Source organism: Dendrobates tinctorius, unplaced genomic scaffold, assembly GCF_039654945.1.
Source record: "Dendrobates tinctorius isolate UK_male_01 unplaced genomic scaffold, ASM3965494v1 ptg000044l, whole genome shotgun sequence".
NCBI classification, from domain to species: domain Eukaryota; kingdom Metazoa; phylum Chordata; class Amphibia; order Anura; family Dendrobatidae; genus Dendrobates; species Dendrobates tinctorius.
The window spans coordinates 21,110,118-21,129,110 of NW_027361712.1; the positions used below are offsets into that span (position 1 = coordinate 21,110,118).

The window sequence follows — 18,993 nt, forward strand, 5'->3', positions numbered from 1 at the left end:
CTCTGGCAGGGAGAGGAGGGAGCAGCTGGGTCAAGAGTAGAAGAGGGGAATGATTTTTAAATCGTGATCCACCCACGGCTGTTAACTTGTTAAATGCCGCTGTCAATCTATGATAGCAGCATTTAATGTGATTGCGCTGGAAGCGCGTCACTAATCCCGCCCATCGGCGCCCGTGTAACATGATAGCGGTTCGCCAATGGGTTGGCATGACAACCCGGGGTCTGCAGGAGACCCCTGTGGTTGTCATTGCCGGATTGCTATGAGTGCTGCCCCCGGTCGGCGCTTATAGCAAGTGAGCATTTCTGCTGCACACAGGCGATCTGATATTAACCTATGTGTAGCAGAGGCGGATCAGATTATTGCAGTGGGTCGCCCTTCCAGGGCTGTGGGGTACTCGGTACCGGGCCGGTCTCTCAGATGGAAATGTCACAGCAGCATGTAAAAGGGGTTGAGTTGGGAATAAAGTTTATAAGTGAATGATTCGTGATGCCACCTGTGGTGTTCGGCAAGGGAGATGTTAAGCCGACGCTGCATGCAGATCCTCTGGGACTGATGGTGTAGTGCAGCTATGATGTTGTAACCCTCCACAGGCAGGGCTGTAGTCCCAGGGTAGTGTAGATAAAGGGTTATGAAGAAGGTGAAGTGTTTGGCACCGAGATGTAGCAGTGTGGAGGATGTTGCAGGAAGGAGGCAAGGACACAACAGGGTGCAGTTTCTTTACCTTTACTTGGCAAACGCAGTCCAGGGTCCTGATTACAGATGGCACAGGAGCAGGCTAGCCTGGAAGTAACTCAGGTATCTCTCTATCAGATGGGTTGTGTAGTCTCCTTCCTAGCGCTGGCTTGAGGTACATACAGTACGTATTACACTGAAGTTCCTCCTTCTTATCTTCTCTTAGAACTATCTCGTATGGCAGACAGCTGTAGCCCTCTATCTCTCTTGGCTCACCAGTCGCTGTTGTGCCTCCGAGTCTTAGGTGGGAATAGAGCATTTACAGCTTCCTACTCCTCTGGTTTCTGTTGCGGGACCTTCAGTATCCATACAACCGCGGAGACCAGGCTCCAGATCATGCGCTATCACAGGGAGGGAGCTCTCTGTCCTCAGCTCAACCTCCAGCTTCTCTCCACACGTCTACACACGTTGCCCTCCTCACACTAACTAACTATTTCCCTTCCTGGCCCTCAGAGCGTGCTCCTCCCCCAATCCTGGTTCAGAGCTCCCTCTGCTGGCCTGGAGTGGGAACGTGTTGCATGTAAATGATTAACTGTTAGAGAGACCCTTCCTTGCTTCCAAGCATGACATCACCCTCCCTGGAGGAAGGCAATGCCACTGTGGCGGCCATACTCCTGGGGGCGCCACAGCAGCTTCTAGTCTCCCATGCAGACTAAAAATATTAAAAAAAATTAAAAAATATAAAAGTTCAAATCACCCCCCGAACGCCCCATTCAAAATAAAACAATTAAAAAAATATCAAACGTACACATATTTGGTATCAGCACGTTCAGAATCGCCCAATCTATCAATATACAAAAAGAATGAATCCAATCGGTAAACGTAATGAAAAAAAAGTTAAAAACTAAAAAGGGTTGCGGCGTGAAGGGGTTAAAAAAAGTGTGGTGTAGTGTAAACTACAGGAATGTATAATTCTTGCCTTATCTGGCTGAGATGTGTTGACTTTTTGCTCCTGCTATTTTGGAGAAACCCCTGACCAGGTTTCAGGTTAGGAAATCAAGTGTTATATGGGGGCAGGTATCGGTGGTGATAAATACCTTTCAGCTGACTCTTACCTAATGTCTATGAACAGACAAATAGATGGTGGTTTCTGACTGCGATCGCAGAGATTACACAGTTTTCTTTGGCTTAGGCTTGAAGAGATCTGTTTCGGCAGGTTTATGCTTGTTAGGCATTGTTAACATGTATATTGTGACTTCTGTATCATTTCTTACATCCATGGGAAACACCGCCATGAAGGCCCAAAGCACAAAAAAAAGGCCCATTATACCAGGTGATAATCAGGAACAATCGATCATTCACCAATTATTGGCCATGTAAACATGCCGGCAATCACCCGCAAAAAGAGAAAATGCTCATTTATCAGGTGATTGTAGCGTTCATGGCCGCATTAAAAACATCATTATCGGTCACACATCACACAGGCCATAACCTGACAGCTATTTGCCTTGCATATAGCTAATCAGCGGCCGTTTAACTGTCCCGGTCAGTAAGTGTAAATGGGCCTCTAAAAGCTCCAAAGAAGCGTATAGCACTCGGTTATCTCTGGCCGACCCATCTCATTTGCCCGATGCTGCTCAATTGAGCTGGGGATCTGCCGAGTTCTGTTCTCAGAATGATCGGACCCTGAGCAACCCTTATCCTAACTTTAAAACATTTAGCTGAAATTATATGAATGTTATTTACTCTCACCAATGATAATCTGCTACTTTCCAAACTATCACAGCTATAATTACTTATGCAATTCTGTTGACTTGTAAAAGTAGTGCTGTACAAGGTTGGTAGGTAGTCCAGGTCTCTCACAACAGCTATTGCTGCTGTTACTTTGTAATATGACTTTCCTTATTTTGTCAGCATCCAGATCCTGAGTTATAGCCTGAATATAATTCAGAATACTGCTGGCTGTCATTAGGCATAGACAACAGCTTGCTGTCAGGTGATAGCGATAAAACAGGCACTAATACATTTTCCCAGTAAAGTGGGGTCTACACATATGTTAAACATGATATCAGAACAGTTTGTACTTATGAAGTATTATCCTGTATTTGTCATCATGTAAATTAATACATAGAGACCCTGATTTATTAAGACCAGCATTGTTCACGCCAGTCTTGGTGAGGGAGGGGGCATGCTAGAGTCAACCGTGCCAGATTTATTATGTCTGTAAAATGGCGTGCGCCTCTGTGTGCCTTGCCACAAATCTTACTCCAGTCACTGACTAGAGTAGAATATACAATGTGAGGCACACCACAGCTTGTCCCGAATTTGATGAGTGGCTGTTGATATACCCCATCACGCCCCCGTCGCACATCACAGACCATCATGTGACACTGAGTCCACCAATTCTATTAGCGATATACCATTGCAACGTAACTATATTAACAGTTTCGGGGTTGGATCGTTTTGACAGATACCCTTTAACATCTGAGCTCCTGCATTGTACAGTAGGCTATGTCATGTATTGGGGCGCCTTACAAACAGGACCCTAATAGAACAACTAAATAGAAAATGGTTGACATTGTATATCGGATCATTGTGGCTGTCCATAATAAGCCAAGTAAGTTTTTGTCTAGGAGTCTGCTTAGTTGTTCTAATATCTATGTATTTAATTGGGTCTAAGAAGTAAATGAGATCTGTTTTTATCAGTCAGTTTCCCAGAATCATCAGTGCCAGTGCTGGACACGGCTAGACAAAAAGACTTCTGGATATGTAATCATATTCCCTAGTTTATACTTGGTGCACACTCATCTGTATTCTTGTTCACATTGTCATCTTCCTGGAGGATCCTTTGGTAAATGTATCTCTCTGAAATTTGAAAATGTGATGGAAAAAAGTATCCCAACTCTGAACACGGCAGTATGATGGTAGACCACCTATGGGGATATTTTGTTTCATGTAAATATATGCAATTGGGGTTAAATATTATTTTTGCAATTGGCATTTTGCACTGTTTTGTTTTTGCAGCTTTCTAGTTTTTCTGCACATTCAACTTTGATGTGATTAGTGGTCGTAAATCAGCTGAGAGGAGCTCAAGAAAAACACAAAAACCAGAGTTACAAACACTTTATATCAGAAAGTCATAAAGGCAGCAATTCTCCGATAACTCATTTGTAGCCAGCTATAGACAGGGCAACACAGAAGTTTGAGAAGATAAACTGTATTTGAGTAAAATAAATTGTCCTCAATTTCGGCCAATTCTACAGAAAGTGGCACAAATGGGATCAATCTTTCCCTACATCACTTACCTGATTAGCCTTTATATTTAATTATTCTTGGCCTCTGTATTATCTTATATTGGTCTTTATAATGCTAAGGTCAAAGTCATGTTCTATCATAGCACTATTTGCTTCTATTCTGTATACCATAGTTTGTTGTTTACAATGCTATTTTTTCAAGGGCTGCGTCCCTTGCTTTACTTGGGTCAAATTGTTGCTGCTTTGCAAATTTACGTTTGTTGTTATGTTTACTACCATACCCTTACATCAACTCCCTCCCCCCCATCCCCTTTACCCCCCCCCTATCCCCTTTACCCCCCCCCCCTATACCCTTGTTAAAAATAAAAATATTGGAAAAGAAAATAAATTGTCCTCAAAAGTGGACAACCCTGGATTCTCAGCTTGACCCCAGATTTCGATGGCCACTTTTCTATTTTGCTTTTCTACCCAGTAAGTTATTGTTTTCTCAGCTCTTTATAGTGTGGAAGGTCGGCTCACTTAGCTGCTCCCCGAGGTAGACACAGGCACACATTTGGTTAATGTCTCTGGGTGGTTTATTGCGTCTTAAACCAATAAGCCCAAACTGGTAACAGAAAACAGCCTTTCTGGCTCAAATGAAAGTAAAAAGTTCATATAAAGTCCTGCCCAGTATGGCTCCCGCCTTCTGGCACAACACATATGGCAGCTCTCGCAGGAGCTTCAGACTGGAAGCTTCCTTCCTCCAAACCTGGGTTCCCCAACTCCAGTCCTCAAGGCCCACCAACAAGTCATGTTTTCAGGATTTCCCTTGTATTGTACAGGTGATGCAATTATCACCTGGGCAATACTAAGGAAATCCTGAAAACATGACCTGTTGGTGGGCCTTGAGGACTGGAGTTGGGAAACCCTGCTCCACACAACACCAACAGAGAAAAAAAACCGGCTGGACATTTAACTTCCTCCAGCCACACCTTGGAGGTGGAGATATGGTGGGTTGAGGTCTCGCCCATCTCTGACCTACCCTCCATGAAAGACCCATATAGCGACTGGATTGCTCTCAGCACATAACATGCTGGAGGAAAAATTTATGGCTTTCACATCACGCAGGAAAGCAACCTTGGCGACACATATCTCCCCACGTATGGCGCCAGTCACATTGTCACAGTAGAAACAGTACTTCTCTTGTCCCCGCAGAAATCATACCCTACTTCTAACCCAGCTGCTCTGCCCCTCCTCCGTGCTAAGGACTTTTGCAGTAACTGAGAAGTCATAGACGGAAAATTGACCTCCTGCTGTTACGTAGAGCTTAAGGGGGTTTTACACATAGCGATATCGCTAACAATATCGCTAAAGCATCACCGATTTGGTGACGCAGCAGCGATATCGCTAGTGATATCGCTATGTGTGATACTTACCTCCGACCGGCTCCTCCGCTGGCTATCGCTGATCGTGCGAGATCGCGCAGTTCCATTTCTCGTTGTCTGCTTCCTGCTGGCGCCGACGAGTGACGCGTGGACGCAGGCTGGAGGACGTCAGGATCGCTGCGTGTGAAAGGTAAGTAACGACTGCTAGATCGCTGCTGCATCGCTGTGAGATCTTCAGGTGTGAAAGCTCACTAGCGACCATTTAGCGATGCACCAGCGAACCTGACCGGGTCATATCGCTGGTCGGGATCGCTGGTGCATCACTAAATGTAAAGGGGCCTTTAGAAAGATTCAGCCAGTCAGTTTTCAGTCACGTGATCTCACAGACCTAACGGAAAAGAGAAGAATTAACTCTGTAGTAAGGCAAAATAAACAATTGTAAGTACACAGTGCTGTATAATATGATTACTGCATTATATTAGAAGGATACAAATTTGATGGGAGTGCTTCTTTAAGCTGGCCATACACATTAGATGGCTGGTGGCCAAAGCATCGTTTGGCCGCCAGCCATCTCATCTTATTCTCCAATACAGAGGAGCGCTCACTCGGCCGACTCTCCTCTACACAGGAGTGGTCACTCGGCTGACACTCCCATACACGGGAGCATTCACTCGGGCGACTCTCCCATACACAGGAGTGTTCACTTGACCGACTCTCCCATACACAGGAGCGTTCACTTTGCCGACTCTCTCTTACATAGTAGCTTTCACTGGGCCGACTCTTCCATACACAGGAACGCTCACTCGGCCGACTCTCCCACACACAAGAGCGCTCACTCGGCCGACTCTCCCACACACAGGAGCGCTCACCCGGCCGACTCTCCCACTCTCCCAAACATGGGAGCGTTCATTTGGCCGACTCCCTTACATACAGCGTTCACTGGGCCGACTCTTCCATACACAGGTGCCCTCACTCTACCGACTCTCCCATACACAGGAGTGTTCACACGGCCAACTCTCCCTTACATACAGGTTTCACTGGGCCGACTCTCCCATTCACAGGAACGCTCACTCTGCCGACTCTCCCATACACAGAAGCGGTCACATGGCCTGAGTTCTCTATGAGAAAGCCGCTGACACATCAGTCGGTGTCTTTTCTCCAGCAGAATAATGCGATTGGCAGTGCAAGATTAGATATGCTCTATCAATGTCTCCTGAGAGTGAGAGTTTGATCTGAAGGGGGCATGGCTGTGAGTGCTGACAAATTCATCATAATTTACTAAAAAAAATAATGTCAATAATGACAGAAATGACTGCAGTACCTTTCTTGCGGTGACACATAGCAGCTCTATGAAGTCTCATACAGAGGGATCTAAGTGACTAAACTAAAGAAAATATGTGGCCTTAGATGCTTCCCATAAGAATTACTGGGGGATTAACATTGACAACACAGCTATTTTTCCTGAGGGATACAGTAGAAAGTGGAAAAAAAAAATCCCTGAACCCAAACTCTCTAATAAATACAAAGGTAAATCAAAAATACACTCAGGCTGTAGAATTTATTTGAATTATCTTTCAGAAAAGACAAATGCACACAAAAAAATGAATTACCCAAGCTGCTCTTTTTTTTGTCCAAATCACAAGCCGGGCAGCCATTGTTTCTCGCAACGCCGTCACAAATACGGACATAAAACATTCAAACCTGAACAGCAATGACTGGGAAGACAGGAAAGATGTATATATCTTTGCACCGTGTTAGCCAGTAGATAGAAAAAAATTCAGAATTGAGAGTCCTCAGTGGTTGATACCTTTTAATGGCTAACTGAAAAGATGGTAACACATTGCAAATTGTAGTCTCGAAAGCTTGCAATTTGTTACCATCGTTTCAGTTAGCCATTAAAAGGTATCAACCACTGGGAAGACAGCGACATTGTACAGAAAGCTCTGATAAGACAGCGCGGCCAGCAGAAGTTGGAACCTTTTTTACCTCACTCGCATTTCTATATACCCAATGTACCTGGTTCTGCCGATCTGGGTTATTATTTGGAAAGCCTGATAAGTACTAGACTTGTGGTTGTACTGAATGTCACATAAAAGGAAGTGTTTTGGATGAGCTTTGAGTTCTTTCTCAGGGTTATTTTTGAGTCAGTTCTGATTGTGTAAGGTTTCGTGTGTTTTGTGGAATAATGGCCAGTTTGCGTAACTGATCATGTGAGACTATATTTGGTCATTTGTACTTTTTCACAACAGACTCATCATTCCTCTCACAATCTCTTTTTTCCCTTCCTAGTCCCATATGTGAAAGGTTTTCCTGTAACTCTAAACTGTTTCTCTTTACAATGCACCATACCATTCCCTGCCCCCACACTCTTTGAAGCGGTGTCCATTTTATGGGAGTCTCCCGGGAGATAAATACATTATCCTTCTCAGAACATCCCCCACACACTCCCTCGCTTTGATGAATGCTTATAGATGTAGGATTTAACCCTTAGTCTGCCAGATCTGCATGAAATGCTGTATCTTGTTATGTTTAGATTTATATGCTTCCGTGATGTCACTACTGTACTATTATTATTATAGCAACCTGGTCTCCTAACTGTAAATAATGTTACATTCTTAAAGATTCAAGTCAGTGAAGGCATCACGGTACCTGGCCTGCGCTTGCAGGAACGCAGAATCCTCGATGGTATAAAATTAAGGTTTTTATTCAACCAACTCATTTTGGCTCCAGACTCGTGTCATTTTGAAATATGTCATTTGTTTTTTTTTACCTTGAAAAAGGTTACAACCTGCGCCGAAATACGTTGGCTGAGTGAAAAACCTTAATTTTATACCATTAGTGATATCAACACTGAAGTGAATTGCTATCTGGTAATTTTTCTTCTCCAGCCACAGACCCCACACAAGTCCCCAGGTGAGTATTAAGCCCCCGTCAAACATAGCGATCTCGCTAGCGAGATCGCTGCTGAGTCACAAGTTTTGTGATGCAACAGCAATCTCACCAGCGAGATCGCTGTGTGTGACACTTACCAGCGACCGCCCCCCCGCTGGGTATCGCTGATTGTCCTGGAATGGCCAGGACATTTTTTTGATCGCTGGTCTCCCGCTGGCCAGCACGCATCTCTGCGTGTGACAGGCGGGAGACCAGCAATCAGCGAGCAGGAGCTGGTAACTAAGGTAAACAGAGGGTTTCTAAGCGGCGCGCAGAACTTAGAAACCCGATGTGTACCTTAGTTACCAGCGTGCTGGTGCAGGGAGCTGGTAAGCAAGGTACACATTGGGTTTCTAAGTGCCACGCGCCGCTTAGAAACCCAATGTGTACCTTGGATACCAGCTCCCTGCGCCAGCGCGCTGGTAACTAAGGTGCACAGTGGGTAACTAAGCGACGTGCGTTGCTTGCTACCCGTGTGTCACTGGTGCTGATCGCTGGTGAAGCTGTCTGTTTGGCAGCTCACCAGCGATCATGTAGCGACACACCAGCGATCCTGACAAGGTCTATGTGTGACGGGGCCCTTACTATCACTCTCATCCTGTCTCATTTCTCTTATGGTATTGCCGTATTGTGCACTTCTGTCTCAACCAGACCCCACCATATTGTTGAAGATGACTCACTCAAAAGGTTATAAATCTTCATGTAACTATCATGCCTGATGCTTTCCCCTTGATCGATAAGAAAGGCGAAACTCGTTAATGATGTAAACGTACACATTGCACATCTCATCTATCCATACCTAAAATCATTATTCCCATGAGAGACTTTTATTGCATTTTGACTAAATATGCCACACATTTTAGATTACTGGGACCAACTCTGGTCAATATTCCTTAAAGGTTTTAATGGCAAAAACACTTAAGTTGTGTATTCAGTTCATACTATATGGAACCACATTTTACACCAAAAGTGAAGAGATCCTACAAAGAGATATTTTACTCTAAATGACCCACCTTGTTTATGCAAGATCCACAGCCCACTTCATTCATGGGACCGGTGAGCTTCCGTTCCATAGCACAGACTACATCAAATCGCTTGTACACCCTCTCAACAGTATGTCTTTGGGGAGCCCTTCTAACAAAAAGAGATTGTCCATAATGGGCAACCTGACCATACTGGTAAACATATTTTGCAGCAGACAGTTTAGGACTTTAAAAAATAAGTCAAGTAGTAGCTAACAGAGGCAACTACCTGTCTGTTGTACCAGGTCCCGGTCATAGACCACTCCTTCCAGAGATTCAGCTGTTCTCTGTCATCAGAGCAGTGGCTTCTCTTCCTGTTGACAGGGCGGGACTACTGGTGTCATGCTGATCGACAGCCGGCTTCCCCCAATTAGGCAACGTGGAGCCGTCTGTCAATCAGAAGGACACCAGTAGTCCCTCCCTGTCAACAGGAAATCAACAGGAAAACAAACTGCTGTTCTGTTGACGTGACATCTGTGGAAGTCTGTGACTGCTCTGTGTCGGGAGAGAACAGCGTCGGGCACCACAGGCACCACAGGCAGGTAGGTAGCAACTACTTGACTGTTAGCGCTTAGGCAAATTTTTTCTTTCCTTTAAGTTCCGGATATCCCTTTTATGTTTTCCAGTGCTATTAAACACCACTAGAGGAAACAAACTTAAATGTGACTAAACAAATTCATGAAGGTGGTTTCAGCATCCAATAATCATCAACTTACTTTATTTTGGTATCACAAATACAGACACAGTAGCAATTTTTCGATCCCTAGTATAGATCTGGGTCGCTTGACAAAAACTCATATGTATTCTGGGGATGAAATGTTGCCGCTGTTTCTGTATTTCTGATGTCAAAATAAAGCAAGTTGATGATTACTGGATGCTAAAGCCACCTTCTTTTACTTGGGTTTTGCCTGTGGAAAGAGATATTTCCATTTGTGGCATTCGTAGCCGTCTTCCTCACCACTATTGTTAAACAAAATTATGAAGCAGGTCATTTTGATGTTGAAATCCAAATATTCTACAATTTAGAATATATATATTTTTCTATTGAAAACATTTGCTTATCTCTAATTAGTTTATAATGACAGTTTATTTTCCTATATGATATTATTTTTTTTCTTGTTAACCTTTGCAGTTGTTAAGCTAGGTCTACACCTTAGAGATTCTGGTAGGAGACTCTGTTGCGGATTACGTCAAAAAACCTGGAAATGACGGACACTAATGACCACATTATAGTCAATTATCATCATAGCCCACCAGGAGCTAATGTTGTCCATCCTATGACAGAATCTACATCATTATTTTTTTTTCTGTTTATTTAATGGAACAGAAAAATGGTTATAAAAGTGCTGAGGCAAACCATTATAATGTATCTTATAATGTGACATATTTTTCTAACCTGCTTTACTTTCATCTCTGTCTTTAGGGCTGGCTACAACAATATGGTTATTTGCCTCCAGGAGACCTTCGCACTCACACATTACGCTCTCCACAGTCTATGAATGAAGCAATTGCTGCTATGCAAAGGTTCTATGGGTTGACTGTGACTGGCAAGTTGGACAGTGACACAGAAAGGTATTGGAACTGACAGTGCTTGGGTATTTTAAAGCTTTAGGGGGTACTATTTCTCCTAGTAGTGTACTGGGCTGGTGTACTGAGACTTATAGGCCAGTTAAAGCATCCTGGGAAAATATATGCAAACTATCTCTACAGGTGAGGGGAATGAAAACTAGCTTTCTAATGCTACCCATTGAAGGTAGCTGCTTTATAAGACCCTTAAATAAATCTTGTCTCATGACTTAGGAGTTTCAGCTAATCCAAAGTCTTCTGTAAAAGGAAAAGACAGCCATACACAGACAACTGATTTGGGGTTCTTGCTCCTCATCAGTGTAGTAATGGGTACTGGTTGACCGAGTGAGAAGGGTTTGATTGAGATCTAGTGAGTTTTTGCACCAAGCTGGCATAAGGAGACTTATAAGTTAGGCAATGCTCTCTGTTGCAGAATTAAAGTGGTATTTCCACAATTAAGAGTTATGCCATATCTATAGGAGAAGAAAGCTAGTGAAAGGAAGAAGAACTCAAAAAGGAAGTCAGATAGACACAGAGAAGAAAAGAAAGGAATGAACCAGGATTGTGATGATGATATCACAGAATACAAAAACTGTCCATTTTTCAGCAGGAAAAATCATAGACTTACTGTCTATTGAAGTCTCTTGTCACTCATGTTAGCTTGTGGCATCCATTCTTACCTGTTACTGCCCCAAATATACAAATACCTCAATGTAGCTTTCGCATGTTCTCACAGCAATAATTGACTAATCAGAATTTGATTTTCAGGGCAATGAAGAAGCCACGTTGTGGTGTGCCGGATAAATTTGGTGCTGAAATTAAAGCGAATGTAAGGAGAAAAAGATACGCTATTCAGGGTCTGAAATGGCCGCATCGGGACATCACTTTCTGGTATGTGCCAAAAATTACTGTACAATTGCTGTGGGTGCTGTCCTGGTTTTTAACAGTGTTCAACTCTTTACTCCTAGCATCCAAAACTATACTCCAAAAGTGGGTGAATATGAGACATATGAGGCTATCCGAAGAGCTTTTGCAGTATGGCAGAGCGTAACCCCACTGCGTTTCCGTGAGGTCCGATATGTGGATATACAGGATGGTCATGCCAAGCATGCTGACATAATGCTTTTCTTTGCTGAGGGATTCCATGGGGATAGCACACCTTTTGATGGAGAAGGTGGCTTTTTGGCACATGCATACTTTCCTGGGCAAGGCATTGGCGGAGATACACACTTTGATTCTGCGGAACCGTGGACATCCAGGAATGATGATCTAGATGGTAAGAGAAAGACCAACAATTATAGTGGCATCTTTGGATGTGTACACTTAATCTAAGGACACTTGGGCTGTGAAGAAATTAGACTATATACATCAGCAAGAATAATTAAAATCTATTTGTGAGTAATTCTTGTGTTCTTTTTTATAATAGGGAATGACTTGTTTCTTGTGGCTGTCCATGAACTAGGCCATGCATTGGGTCTAGAACATTCTGCTGATCCATCAGCCATTATGGCTCCATTTTATCAATGGATGGACACTCAGAACTTTCAGCTACCAGATGATGATCGAAGGGGTATCCAGGAGATCTATGGAAGTGGTAAGAGTCTGGTGGACAAGCATGAAAGCTTGTTTGATGACAATAAAGGCATATGCTAAATGTAAAATATTAAAAATATGTCCTTTAGAAAAAGTTGAGGTGTTACGTACATTAATGAGGAGGAATGTTTTTACATTTCATGTTATAATTTTAATACAATATTAAGCTGAATATCATAAAAGAATAACCTCATGGCTAAGAGACCCTTCTCGTAATATAATTTTTTTCAATGTTTCTACATTTTTAAACATTTTATTAGGCCACGGACGACCACCAACACGTGCACCTCGTCCCACAACGACACCTAGACTGAATATTCCTGATGATCCCAATGTACCTTATGGACCCGATATTTGTCAAGGCAATTTTGACACTATAGCTGTGTTGAGGGGAGAAATGTTTGTTTTTAAGGTCAGTTAGTATTATTTGTATTTATTTTCATGGATGTAAAATCTTCAAGTAGTCTACCAATCTCTGTTTAATTCTTCAATCAAGGGGCCCTTTCTTCTTGCTTACTAAGTTATATCATTGTAGGAACGCTGGTTCTGGCGCTTACAAAATAATCGAGTAATGGATGGCTACCCACTGCCGATTGGACAATTCTGGCGTGGACTTCCAAGTTCTATCAACTCAGCATATGAAAGAAAAGATGAAAGATTTGTCTTTTTCAAGGGTAATTATTGAAAGGCCAACTTTATTCTTGTATGCATTAAAAATGGAAAGTATATATATATATATATATATATATATATATATATATTTATATTTATTTTTTTAAAGTTTTAGCTGTCAAATGTAGATCATTTAATATATTTAGGCATGATTTTAAACTCTTGCCTATATCTGTGTATATTTAGGGGATAAGTATTGGGTTTTTAATGAAGCCATGCTTGAGCCTGGATATCCCAAGTCATTGAAGGAGATGGGTAGAGGACTACCAAGTGACAGAATTGATGCTGCACTCAACTGGATGAATAACGGAATGACCTACTTCTTCAGAGGAAACAAGTAAATGATTATGTACATAAATCACCTAAATCATTAAAAATATTCCCCTTATTCACACACTTTCTTTTAATTCAGGTATTACAGATTCAATGAGGACAGGAGAGAAGTAGATGCGGATTATCCAAAACCAATCAAAGTGTGGGAAGGAATCCCGGACTCTGTTAGAGCAGCATTCAACGGAAAACATGGAGGTATGGGAAATATTAGAATTATAACAACAAAAATGTTTGTATTGGCAAAGAGGGTTTGGATTTTTCGAGAGAGAGAAAAAGTCAAACTGCTTCATGACTCCTCTGGCAGCACTTATCTCTAAGGGAACTAAACATCAGGCTGGTGGGCTGGTTAATGTATGTCTGCCATTGGTGGTGGGAGGTTTAACTCTATGAGTTGTGCATGTCTACTATTATGGCTTGACAAAGACCTGTCTGTTTATTGGGGTTGGAGCGTTGCAGTCCCACTGTAGTTGTAATGAAGTAAAAAAAACTGATTTTTTTTCAGTTATGAATGTTGTTGCTACTTTTTTACTATATGGATATCAACAGACCGCTCTTTCTTGTCATCAGGAGGTAGTTGGGATGGCCCCATGCACAATAGATCCTCTTCTAGTGTATGGACAGAAAAGTCGTAAAGCATTCTTATGATTATGCTGATTTTAACTCATAAAACAATGACAGATGGCCTTGAACTGATGTATATTTCTTCCTGGAATTTCACAATAGATTTAATGTACCAACTGTATTATAAGTATTGCAATCTCACGGGTTCTTTGTGGACAACAACCTGTTGTGATGATGGGTCGCCCTCCCAGGGCTGTGGGGTACTCGGTACCGGGCCGGTGTCAGCGGGATGTGTCACAGTGGCGGTGACCCGGTCCGTGGCCCTGGGCGCCCAAGTAATGTGGAAATTGAAATGGTGGAATGTAATTGATTGAATGAATAGTTCGTGACGCCACCTGTGGTGTTCGGCAAGTGAGATGTTAAGCCGACGCTGCATGCAGATCCTCTGGGACTGGTGGTGTGTTGCAGCCAAGATGGTGAAGCTCCCCACAGGTGGAGCTGTAGTCCCAGGGCAGTGTAGATGTAGGGGTAGAGGAGAGGCACAGGCGGTGTAGAAGCTGGTACCCAGAGGTAGTGGTACAGGGTGTGTTGGCGCAGGAATAAATGGAGGACACCAGGGCTTGTAGTTCCAAAGCTTTACTCACAGTCTGTAGTACACACCGGTGTCTGCCTCCGTGCTGTGTCCTCCGGGTCAGGGACCCAGTCAACCTCCAGGCCAGATGGAATGCTCCCTTCCAACACTCCGCCAACATGTGCCTTTCTGAACGTCTCCTCTATAGCGCCTTTAAGTGAAGTACTCCTAGTACTGAGTTACACTGGAGTTCCTCCTAACAGATGTTTCCAAGAACTTTCCCTGTACGGCAGACAGCTGTAGCCTGCTTCGGGGACTCCTTGTTCCTGAGTCCCGGCTCACTATCAATGTTGCTGTTGTGCCCCCAAGTCTGAGATGGGAGTAGTGCATTTACAGCCCACTACTCCTCCGTTGTCTGCTGCAGTCCATACAACTGCAGTGTTGTGTCCATACAACCTCGGGGACCGGGCCCAGGCCTTGCGCTTAGAACTTCTAGGCAGGGTTCTCTCCTAACCCAAGTCCTCTGTTCCTTTTTTCTCCTACGTTCCGTACTAGTCTTTCCTTCTTATGGAAGATCAGGTTTCTGTTCAATGTCTTTCTCCTTCTTTCCTTTCCCGTGCCAGCAGACCCAGGTCACTGAGATCTGCTGCAGCACCTCCTTCCTCCATCCCTCTCCCAGGGATCTTCTCTCCTCACTCCTCACTGACTGACTTCTGACTGACTGAAATCCTAAACCTTCCCGCTCTTTTATGTATTCTAACTCCACCCGCCTCCCAGCACGTTTCTTGCTCCAAGCAGGGAGCCACCAAAGGTGCTCTGCTACACTCCAAGCAGGGAGCCGCAATGTGGCTTTGCTGAACTACCGTGTTGTGTGGGATGCAAGTGTTGGAGCGTGGTCGGGAGCCTCCAACTTACTTGGACGGTGGGGCACCACACCAGGAGGAGGTGTAGTACCTCTGTGGCAACTGAATCCTCAGGGGCGCCACAATGATATAAGAGGTTTCCCCCCACCTAGAACATTTACAGGTTGGGGATCTTGTGTGTGTAAATATGGCATCTACCTAAGGGCCCCATCACACATAGCGACTCACCAGCGATCCCGGCAACGATATGAACTTGTCAGGATCGCTGGTGTGTCGCTACATGATCGCTGGTGAGATGCCAAACAGGCAGATTTCAGCAGCGATCAGGACAGCGGCACGCGGGTAACAAGCAACGCACGTCGCTTAGTTACCTGCAGTGAACGTTAAGATACCAGCACACTGGTGCAGGGAGCTGGTAACCAAGGTAAATATCGGGTTTCTAAGCGCCGCGCGGCGCTTAGAAACCCGATGTTTACCTTGTTTACCAGCTCCAGCTCGCTGGTCTCCCGCCTGCCACATGCAGTGATGCCTGCTGGCCAGCGGGAGATCAACAATCAAAAAAATGTCCAGGCCATTCGAGCATGATCAGCGATACCCGGCAGGGGGGCCGGTCGCTGATAAGTGTCACACACAGCGATCTTGCTGGTGAGATCGCTGTGTGTGACGGGGGCTTTATCCATGTCTTTGCCATCTATATAATATTGATTTTTGTGTGGTGAAAATAACATTTGGAGTATTTCATCGTTTTAAACATTTTACTTTCTTCTGTTTTTCAGAATTTACTTACTTCTATAAGGGTAATAAGTATTGGAAGTTTAATAACAAGCAGTTAAAGACAGAATCAGGATACCCGAAGTCTATCCTACAGGACTTCATGGGCTGCAGAGTTGTCCACCAACCCGATGATACTGATAAGGAAGTGGTGATCATTGAAGTTGATGAAGTTAATGGAGGAGTGAGCACTGCAGCTGTTGTAGTTCCTGTCCTCCTCCTGCTATGTGTCTTGTTCCTTGGACTGGCTGTCTTGATCTTCAGACAGTATGGTACCCCAAAAAGGCTTCTATATTGGCAGCGCTCCTTGCTGGACAAAGTGTGAGACCTCATGGATCTGGACCCTACCCCCCTTGACAATCTCTCCTGCCCTCCCACACGCTCCTCACACACAGATATCATGGGGAGGACTATCTGTCTCCTGGGAAGCGAGAGAATCCATTTACACCAACTATGCCACTTTTATTTGGTGGACATTGCTATGTTTAACCCCTTCACTGCCAAATTGGAGCTATGTCTTCCATAACGGTTACTGCAGGGGTACATAAATTATAGTTTTTTCGGCTATTGGTCAGGCAGTGCTGTTGGTACAGCCACCACTTGCAAAATTCAGAGCAGAGATGGACGCCCTCCAAAGGTCAGAAAACGCACATAAATATATGTTTCTGACAGATTGTCTTTTTTTTTACCCTTTCAGATCCCACTACCACCCATTTATAGATACATAGGTTTTTGGATGGGTACAGGAATCTACAATGTGAGTGGGGGAGAGCCACCTGTCTGACCATGTGAGATTATGTCTACATGCCAAGAGATTGTGGCTTCGGTGTCATAAAGTCCATAGCACAATTAGACTTATGAATATCTAAATGATGGACATTAGACTATCTTCTTCAGTTGGAACATGTCGTCACAGCTGTGTTGTGACCTATAGATTTCCTCTTAACAGACTTTAATCATGATAAACTAATAGTATCACTTGGGACCAAAGTATTGCAATAAACCTAACTTTGTGTGATGAGGACATAGATTTTTAGCCTTGTTGAATATAAAGTACTGTCTATGATATGTGACCTAGAGAAAGTGGGAAGAATTTAGCAAGTTGTGCAGAGCAGGAATCTCTGAAGAGAAAGGAAGGGACAAGTGTATGGTCAGTATCAGTAAGCTCCCAAACTGCCCTGAAAGTGCCCTGTATCTCCCCATCCATTGCTTTTATAGAAGGCCTTCTCTGCCCGCCACCACCCCCTGTATCCTGTTGAATATTATACGGGAATGTTTAACTCTCAGGGTTATCTGCTGGTATTTTGTACCAGGTATTAGTTACTGTTTTACAGGACCTGGCAGACATTGCTTTGCTGGTTTTCTGTGATGGAAGGGGTAATCACTGCTCTGAAATGCCTTTGCAGGTATCTGGCAGAGACGGACTTTCGCCTGTCTCCCATGTCTCCATCCAAGATGGGGGTTAATGCCTGCTTCTGTGTCTCTGACTGTGTTGGAGTAAATCATGGTCCTTAAGACACCTGTAGCTGGGAAGGGAGAAAATCATTGCTCTGCAAGTGTCGTAGGCAGGGAAGGGGTTAATCACAGCTCTGCAATGGGGAGGGTTCTGGCTGTGTCAGGTAAAGAAGGGCAGATCACAAGGTACGATCAGGGGGTTGGGGAGGGGGTCACATTTGCTTGTTTCCTGTCTTTCTCTGTATCTTTATATTTTGATTATTATTATTATAATTATTATTTGATAATGAGGCAGCTCCTGCAGGTCAGGCCGCTTTGCATTTCCCACTTGTCCACCGCCGGAGGGGTTAGTGGAGCAATATAGATCCGGTCTAGATTATGCTCCACTCATCCCTCCTGCAATGAGTTTGCGACTCCCTCACCCCCTCCTCCTCCTCCTCTCAAACATAGACAATGGGGGTCAGGGCTTGCACAGTATTTGGGGGTTGGAGAGAAGCGCATGCTCTTTCTAACCTAACTCCAAGTGCCTTATATCATTGAGTAACCTCAATTACTGCCCTATATGGTGCTGAAATGCGTATCACTTTATGGTTTACCCTACTTTATGGAGGGGATTGGGGACCCACCTTATCGGTCAAATTAAAGCTTCTTTCATGTGGACAAAGTTTGTGTTTTTTATGTTTGTTTGTTTTTTTACCATCTTTTATAAAATTACCTAAACCTAATTGTTATGAACCAGTGGTTTTGTAACACTAGAAATATAAAAATACAAAAAAAGTGACTACCTGTATTCATTTTTCTGTCTATTGATTTTGTAGGTTTCCTACGATTTCAAGCAAGCAGTGATGCTATATAGTGACATATTTACAGTGACACATTTTCTCTGCACCATCCCCAGTCTCTGCACACAAGGAATGATCTTTTACACTATTCCAGCCTTTGTACTGACTAGAAGGCAGTTTAGTCGTAACAGAGATAATCGGAGGTGCAGAAGTATTTGTGGTCACTTCTAAATTCTATTCTTAGCAAATGATGGTAAAACAGCCAATTTTTTATTGCCTGATGTCAAGAAATTACTATTTGTCTTCGGTTTCTAAGAAGTCGATTGTCACCTTTCAATCAGTAGTGATGAAACTTCTATTGTTACTTCTGAAATTGTCCACTAAAACTCAATAGAAAAATGGCAATATCTCTTGTATGTAAAAAATAGACTCCTAATCATCTACTAGAATTGAAATGGCCAATATGAGGGCCACATCTCAGTATGTACATACAAAATTACTCCTCTGTGTAGTTTATTAACTCGGTACATGATAAAGTCTTGTACTTACAGCAGCCTCTGCGATGTTTGAATCAAACAATCTT

General features: G+C 43.5%; 1 protein-coding gene across 1 annotated transcript in view; it reads left to right on the forward strand.

Moving 5' to 3' along the window:
• MMP14 (matrix metallopeptidase 14) overlaps nt 1-18,409 on the forward strand; it is a 34,497-nt gene extending 16,088 nt beyond the window's left edge. The window contains exons 2-10 of the mRNA XM_073575427.1: nt 10,667-10,815; nt 11,578-11,700; nt 11,778-12,085; nt 12,236-12,403; nt 12,663-12,814; nt 12,938-13,076; nt 13,261-13,411; nt 13,487-13,602; nt 16,179-18,409. Coding sequence (XP_073431528.1) covers nt 10,667-10,815; nt 11,578-11,700; nt 11,778-12,085; nt 12,236-12,403; nt 12,663-12,814; nt 12,938-13,076; nt 13,261-13,411; nt 13,487-13,602; nt 16,179-16,498 — 1,626 coding nt within the window. The 3' untranslated portion in view covers nt 16,499-18,409. The remainder of the gene's footprint in view (nt 1-10,666; nt 10,816-11,577; nt 11,701-11,777; nt 12,086-12,235; nt 12,404-12,662; nt 12,815-12,937; nt 13,077-13,260; nt 13,412-13,486; nt 13,603-16,178) is intronic.
• The last annotated feature ends 584 nt before the right edge of the window (nt 18,410-18,993 follow it).